The 8,319-nt window shown below is 37.6% G+C and overlaps 1 protein-coding gene across 1 annotated transcript; it reads left to right on the forward strand.

Moving 5' to 3' along the window:
* The first annotated feature begins 3,964 nt into the window (after positions 1-3,964).
* Positions 3,965-6,032, forward strand: LOC101298735 (shikimate O-hydroxycinnamoyltransferase-like). Its single transcript, XM_004305739.1, has 2 exons — positions 3,965-4,378; positions 4,928-6,032. Exons 1-2 carry the CDS (start codon positions 3,965-3,967, stop codon positions 5,876-5,878), a joined length of 1,365 nt encoding a protein of 454 aa, XP_004305787.1. The 3' UTR covers positions 5,879-6,032.
* The last annotated feature ends 2,287 nt before the right edge of the window (positions 6,033-8,319 follow it).

Below are 8,319 nucleotides of genomic sequence, written 5' to 3' on the forward strand. Positions count from 1 at the left end.
TACTACTACTACTACTACTCTACTACTACTACTACTCTCTCTACTCTCTCTCTCTCTCTCTCTCTCTCTCTCTCTCTCTCTCTCTCTCTCTCTCTCTCTCTCTCTCTCTCTCCTCAGTTTCTTTTTATCTTCTTCTTTCTCCGTCCTTGACCTTCTCTTTCTCTTTCTCTTTCTCATCCCTTTCCCTTTTCTTAATTTTCTTTCTCCCTTCCCCTGTTTGCCTTTTCTCTGTCTCCTTTTTCCCCCACGTACCGTCAACAATGACCCAAATCCTTCTTATCTCACCACAAAAGATAAGACCAGCCTACCAAATAATATCATTGTAGGTGACTGACAACCAATAACTATCAATTTAGCTATTTCTCATGTCCAAAGCAAAGATTCCGGGCTGCTAGCAGTTAGTAACTTAATTAGTACGTACATTGTTTAACGTAAGCAGTTGGCTAAGCTCATTTCTCGTTTAGGCATTACAGCTAGGGTCTTAATAAGGCTTAAAATTTGTGACATTAATCCTATGTGTCATGTTATATAAGTATGTAAAAATATTTACTTCTGATTCCAGATAATATATCTTACCAAATCATTAGATTACATTACAAATTTGACCATTTCTATTTCCCTTTAGATTTTAAGAGGTGAATCAATGATATTAATGAACTTTATTAGCCTCTGCAGCGATGTGCCTCTTATTAAAGACTTTTAACCTTGTAGGCATTTGCAGCTGCTATATGTGATCTCTGTCACTTTGGCAATATCTTTAAACCCATCAGGCATTGAAACTGTTATGTTCTAGATATCGATTATGTGGGGATTAGGATGAGACAGAGTGGGGACAACCACGACAATCCTTGTCGTTCTCTTAGAAAATCATTTTTCTTATCTCCCCCTAACTACGAGAAGACTATCTCATCAAAGTGACATTCCGCAAGTCTAGCGATAAAGAGATGACTTGTCAAGAGTTTCAAATGGCGGATAATTATTGGAGTTTCATATCCAACACATAAATATTCGTTTCTGAGGACCCAATTTTGATGCGTTGTGGGGGTGCAATAAGCACATATGTTGCACAACCAAGTATGCGTAAATCTTAGGCTCATGTCTAGTTACCAACTGGTACACAGGGAATGGTTGGCTAGGAGTGGGCTTAAAAATGAATAAGTAAGGTTGCATGCAATATTGCATAACCCCAAGCAGATATAGGCAAGTTGGTGCGCATAACCAGTACCCTAGCCATCATTTATGGTGCTTTCTGCGAGACCATTTTTGTATGCAAATGGGGTACAAGATGCTCTACATTGATCATGATAGACATACAATAACCATCAAATCCTTTTGATGTGAACTCTCATCATTGTCAAGTCCTATAGACTTGGTGATTAGGGTGATAAGCCCTTAAACACATAATATTTGCTAAGAGTTTTGCAAATGTAGTATTTCTTGTGAATAATAATTCGACATATGACTAGTGTGTCGATACGTCCTCTAGATACATAATGTACTTTAATGGTCCGCATTTCTGGATGGATAAGTCCACAGTCATCACATTGTATTCTTTGTAAGAATGGAATATATTGGTTTATATCTTTAGCATAAGGAGGTCTCGATCTTATTTTTTTGCTAAAGTATAGACTTTGCAAAACGAGTAATTTTGCCTTTGAAATAATCAATAAGGCATAATGGGAGGCATGTTGTGTATCACGTGCTTTAGAGTGCAATGACCGCATTATAGCAACATTAGCTAGAACTGGCCAGTGTCTGGTGGTCAGAGTCGGTGTCGTCACCTTGCAGGGTAACAGAGTTTTGTCCCATTTTATTATTCACTCAAAGGATAGGATATCCGTGTGAGTTCTTTAAAATACGAATCATCATGTCATGACCAAGAAGTTTCTTGGTGGTCATGCTAAAGTCTGTGTAAGTCCCTATCCCATGTTTCAATGTAGGTGACTAGTTAGATTTTTTAAAATGCGTGTCCTACCACATTTTATTTAAGGTAATATCATTCCATTCTCACATTAGATTTTCATATGATGATCGTTGGTACGAATTTCTTGAAACTTTAACATGGTTTGATTAGTGTGGTTAATTCCACTGTCAGCCAAGCACTTGGTTTTCTTCTCGATACATTCCTTACAAGTATATAAGAGTTTATTAAAATATACCTCGTATTCTTTGGAGTATTTCGAGTCTCATCTAGCGTCCTCCTCACAAATAAACCAAACATACTTAGCAAATAACAAAGAAATTATCCAAAAAAAAAAAAAAAAGCAAATAACAAAGAAACACGCGTACATGACCAACTTACTGCACCGGCTAGATTATAGATTCAGATCACTAGATTACGAACCCTGCACAATAGTTCCGAGTCAGAAGTAGAATTTTTCTCTACTGTAACAACGGAGAAAAAGTAGAAACCAGCCCCCCGGCAAGCAACATTGTAACAACCCTTATTTGTTTTCATTGTTCATTGTAGGTCATGACTCGCAATCAATAACTGCCAAGTTTAGTTATTTCTCATGTCCAAAGATTCTGGGTTGTCGAACCCATACATAATAAGTTAGTTCATTGTTCAACGGAAGTACGTAGCTGGCTAAGCTCAGTTCTCCTTTTTCCCTTCCACAAGCCTACCTATATTTTTTATTTTTATTTTGAGGCAAAAACCTATAAGTTTATCAAATTTATGTATTTTTGATCGTCAACATAATTCAACATCAAATGATAATTAAGTATATAAAGGTTTTGATTAGTTGATTCAAACTTAAGCCATTTAAGAACATGTTCCAATCAGATTGTGCTGAACAAATTGATGTAATGAATGATTATATATAGCTGAGTTTCAGCATTATGTTCTTAGAAATGTTATTTCACTCTCTAAATTAACTTCCTCGTCTAGCTAGTCCTCCTCACAAACCAAAGCATACCAAACCAAACGAAACCAAACACAATTAGCAAATAATAAAGAAACACATGACTAACTTACTAGTTACTACACCAGATTATAGACTCCGATCACTATATTACCAACACTGTAAATGCATAACGGTTCTCATAAGAAGAAGAAGAAGTTTCCTCCACTGTAACCACTAGCTGGCTCCAGTGGTCCAGGTCTCCAGGAACTAACAAATATGCAAGTTGAATTAACTCCTTACTTTGGTTTGCTGTTCAGATAATAGCTTATAAGTTATAATTAAATTTAGCCTTACCTCAAATCGTCATTGTCGCGGACTCACATGAACTAGTTGTTTAAGTTAATTTATTACCACACCAACTTTTCCAAAGATGTGAGCCTATATAAGTAATCCAGAAGAAGTTGGTACATTGTGATGAAAAGGTAAATAGTTTGGTAGCTCGATATTTTATTGCTTAAGTTGCTTTCACCTCTAAAACCTACCCATGCAGCTCAGCTTACTGCTTATTGCTATACTAATCAAGGCCCATTTAGGATAACTTCGATTTAAAAAAAAAAAAATTAGGAGTGTTTGGTAAATCTAAAATGGATCAGTTTTTAGAAGCAACATCGATGTAAGCAATCATCTAGATTCACCCCTTAAAGGAAAAAGAAATGGTAAAACTGGTAATGCAAGCTTATAATTTGACAAGATGAAAAAAAAAAAAAACTTATGATTTGACAAGATAAATTATGTGAAATCAGAAATAAATAATTTTACATACTTACGTGACAATACTTACATGACATGATTAATGTCACAAATTTTAGGCCTAAAATCCTATATCAGTGCTCTTTCTCGATTGAAATTTGCATCGTAACAGGTGTAATAGTATTACAAAGAACTACCAACCTGATTTGGTGAACACATTTAATTAATTAATAATTACAGTGAGTTTTAGTTAGGAATATTATTCCACTCTCGAACTACACACTGCCTATAAATTCACTCCTCATCTAGTGTCTTCCTCATAAACCAAACCAAACCAACCAAACTTAACTAGCAGATAACAAAGAAACATGGCTGGAGGCAGAGAATTCAAGGTGAGTACGAGGAAGCAAGAAGTGGTGGCCGCTGCACTGCCATTGCAAGAGCACTGGCTACCACTCTCCAACCTCGACTTGCTTCTGCCACCAGTCGATGTGGGAGTGTTCTTCTGCTACAAGAACCACAGCAGCCCCTCTGTGGCCGCCTCCAGGGTCGGGGTTCTGAAGAAGGGCTTGGCCCAAGCCCTGGTGACATACTATGCCTTTTCGGGTGAGGTGGTGGCCAACTCTGTTGGGGAGCCTGAGATTCTGTGCAACAACCGTGGGGTTGATTTCACTGAAGCTTTTGCTGACGTTGAACTTAAAGAGCTCAACCTTCATAACCCTGATGAGAGCATTGAAGGAAAATTGGTTCCCAACAAGAAGCATGGGATTCTGGCCGTCCAGGTTGATATCCGACTCCTGTTCCCTCTCACTTCAACGTTTTAAGTTTTGTTTTTTGTTTATAAAATTTGTAGATTTGAACCAGAAGTGACTCATTTCCTCTAGCAAAAGCAGCCTAGAAACTTAAAACCATTAAGGACAAAGGATGATAAAACACAACTAGCTACAAAGAACAAAGAGTACGTATTAAACGTAAATGCTAGCCCAACTGACCAGGCTACATGATTACACTACCAAAAATTAGGATTGACTTCTGCACTATATATGGTAAAGCTTTTAGGGCATCCAAAATTAGGGTTTTTCAGGTTTAAGGTGTGCTCCAGAGTTTTATTTTCGAACTGTAATTTGATGAGGACCTAAAGCCGACTTGATTTTAGACATATATAACAAACAATATCAACACAAAGAATCCATGAGAAGCACGCAAAATTTTAAGTGTCGCTATCGCTGTCCCAGAGTTACGTACTCATAGTATTGTATTCCTCTCCAAGTTCTTCTTACTGAAGCAATATCCAAATCAAATTTCTCTTGTTGAATGTACAAAATTTGCAGGCAACTGAACTCAAGTGTGGAGGGATGGTGGTGGCATGCACATTTGACCATCGCATAGCAGATGCCTACTCAGCCAACATGTTTCTGGTTTCATGGGCAAAGATGGCCAACTCAAAATCGCCACTCACTATGGTACCTTCTTTTCGTCGTTCTTTTTTAAACCCTCGCCGTCCCGGTAAGATCCATCCTTCCCTAAATGACCTGTACGTCCCTGTCACATCTCTGCCCCCTCCACCCAAAATGGAGACCAATGATCATGAAGACCGACTCCTCAGTCGCATATACTACGTTAAAGCCGAGCAACTTATCAAGCTCCAAGCACTTGCGAGCTCCAGTGGTTGCAAAAGGTCCAAGCTGGTGTCCTTTTCTGCATTCTTGTGGAAAATGGTTGCCGGAAGCGAGACCGGCAATGATGTGGAAAGATCATGCAAAATGGGTATTATAGTTGACGGACGGTCTAGATTGGCCGATGAAAATGATTTGATGGCTAGTTACTTTGGCAATGTGTTGTCTATTCCTTTCGGCGGTAAAAAGATACAAGAGCTCAATGAAAAATCACTGAATTGGGTAGCTGATGAAGTTCATGAGTTTCTGGAATCTGCTGCGACGAAAGAACATTTCTTAGGGCTGATAGACTGGGTGGAGGCTCACCGCCCGGTGCCAGGCTTGGCCAAGATATACTGCAACGGAAGCGAAGAGGGCCCTGCTTTCGTGGTGTCCTCCGGCCAAAGGTTTCCGGTTTCTGAAGTGGATTTCGGTTGGGGGGCGCCGCTTTTCGGGTCGTACCATTTTCCATGGGGAGGCAGTTCCGGGTATGTGATGCCGATGCCGAGTCCGGTGGGGAATGGGGACTGGGTTGTGTACATGCATATGTTGAAAGGGCAGTTGGACGTGATAGGGAAGGAGGGTGGTCATGTGTTCAAGCCCTTGACCTTTGATTATCTTGTTTAATCAAATTTTATTATTGTGAGTTTGTATAATTACCGAATGTTTATCTTAATAATCATGTATACACCGAGGTCCAAGTTAATGGTGAAAGCATAGCCGTACTATAATCATTTATATGTGAGGTTCACCGTGCGACTGTATCAATGTCATCTAATAATATTCATTCACGTACGTGCTTTGTATAGGTACACATAAGGTACGTATTTATTATAACCAAAACTAAGTATGTCATTATTTCAATTTAAAAACACAATTTCAATGTCCTTAAATTATGTTTTGTAGTAGTGTGTAATTCATAGATACTGATTGAAAGCAACGTTGCTAGGTACGCAGACTAGGTGTGTTCATATATATATATATATAGATTACAAAAAAAACCCTTCTCTTTGAACATCAGTTTATACATCCTTAGTCAAAGAAATTAAGAGTCATGTCAAAACCTTATCATGCTTAGGAATATATATATATATACACAGTCCGTCTCAGCTGCGGACGTCCGCAGCAATGGTTTTGGTGCGGATTTTCATTTTTGCACCACTTTTCAATCGAATTTCCTCATCTCCACCATCTAGTATCTAGATAATATTGTGTAGATTGTCACTGCAAAATTTCAGCCAATTTGGTAATCGTTAAGGCCCTCAAAATTGTGTTTTTCTGGTATAAACATGAACCGGACAGAATTCAGTTCGTCCATTTGTTTTTCGAGTTTGAGGGCCTTAACGATTACCAAATTGGTTGAAATTTTACAGAGATGATCTACACAATATTATCTAGATACTAGACGGTGGAGATGAGAAAATTCGATCGAAAAGTGGTGTAAAAATGGAAATCCGCACTAAAACTTTGGTGCAGACGTCTGCAGCTGAGAAAAATTGTACATATATATATAATGTTGATCAGGTAAAGACCTCCTTACCTTAGCTAAGGTGCGGATTTCTTTATTCGACCCACTTTTTAATCACATTTTCTCATCTTAACCGTTCAGTATCTAGGTATGTATGAGTAGATCATTTTTACAAATTTTCAGCCAAATTGATAATGGTTAAGGCATTGAAAACTGTGATTTAGAGTTAAAAGAATGTACGGTTCAGGATGAACAGATTCGGTTCGTTCATTGATTTAATGCATTTTCGATACGTTAACGATAACCAAATTAGCTAAAAATTTACAGAGATGATCTAATCATGTATATCTAAATACTGAACGGCTATGATGAGAAAATATGATCAGAAAGTAGGTCAAATTAAGGAAATCCGTACCTTAACTAAGTTAAAGAGATCCTTATTTGAAAAGGACTGTGTGTGTGTGTGTGTGTGTGTGTGTGTGTGTGTGTGTGTGTGTGTGTGTGTGTGTGTGTGTGTGTGTGTGTGTGTGTGTGTGTGTGTGTGTCTATATATAAATAAGGGATTCTTTTTTTTGGGACAGATATGAGAGATCGGGAATTACATCAACTTTTTTATTATATTTTTAAATCTCCACTAGTTAGTTTGTAGGTCCATATATATAGATCACTTATGTAAATTTTTAGCTAATTTGGTGATCGTTAAGGTGTCGAACAAGATTAAATCAATGAACGAACCAAACATGAACCGTTTATGCTTATAATTATATATCGCAGTTTAAGGTTATAATTATATATCGCAGTTTTGAATGCCTTAACAATCACTAAAATTTCTGAAAATTTGCATAAGTGATCTACTCATATAGTGATCTACGTGTTGAAAGATAAAGATGTGATTTTGTAATTAAAAAGTTGGTGTAATCTCCAAAGTGGTAGAGGTAAAGTTAAGACATATGGAACACATGATGATCATCGGGTGATAACACCATTTATTAACCTAGCTAGATCGACATTCATGAGCACAATCACATATCACTACTGGAAAAAAACACTTAGGAGACGGAATTATTTCGTCTCCTAAGTGACAGATTTCGTCTCCTAAGTATTTAGGAGATGGAATGTCCGTCGGCTAAGATCTGTCGTCTAAGTGTGGTGAGGTAGACACTTAGGCGATTGAACCTAAAATTCTGTTGCCTAAGTGGTTCTTACAAGACAGAATACTTTCGTCTCCTAAGCACTTAGGTGACGGATTTTATTTACAATTAAAAAAAATTTATCCACTTAGGAGACGGAATAGTTGAATTCCGTCGCTAAAGGTCGAAATTTTTTAAAAAAAAATAAAAAAGCCACCGCAGGTTTTTTATCCACTCACTCCGACCGCCCTAAATACCACCACCACTGCAGGTTTTAGAAGTCACAACTAAATGTCTTGAACTTCTTCTCATCCTGCATATAAGTAGTAAAAACTTGCATTTATAAACTGCATATGGAAAAATAAAATTTACTGCCCTTCAGTAAATTTCTACTAGGGATCAGTAAACTTGCGAAAAATAACTCCATTTCAATTTCAGGGGCACAACACACAATAGATACCAATTCTTAC

The sequence above is a fragment of the Fragaria vesca genome, linkage group LG6 (genome assembly GCF_000184155.1).
Source record: "Fragaria vesca subsp. vesca linkage group LG6, FraVesHawaii_1.0, whole genome shotgun sequence".
Classification (NCBI taxonomy): domain Eukaryota; kingdom Viridiplantae; phylum Streptophyta; class Magnoliopsida; order Rosales; family Rosaceae; genus Fragaria; species Fragaria vesca.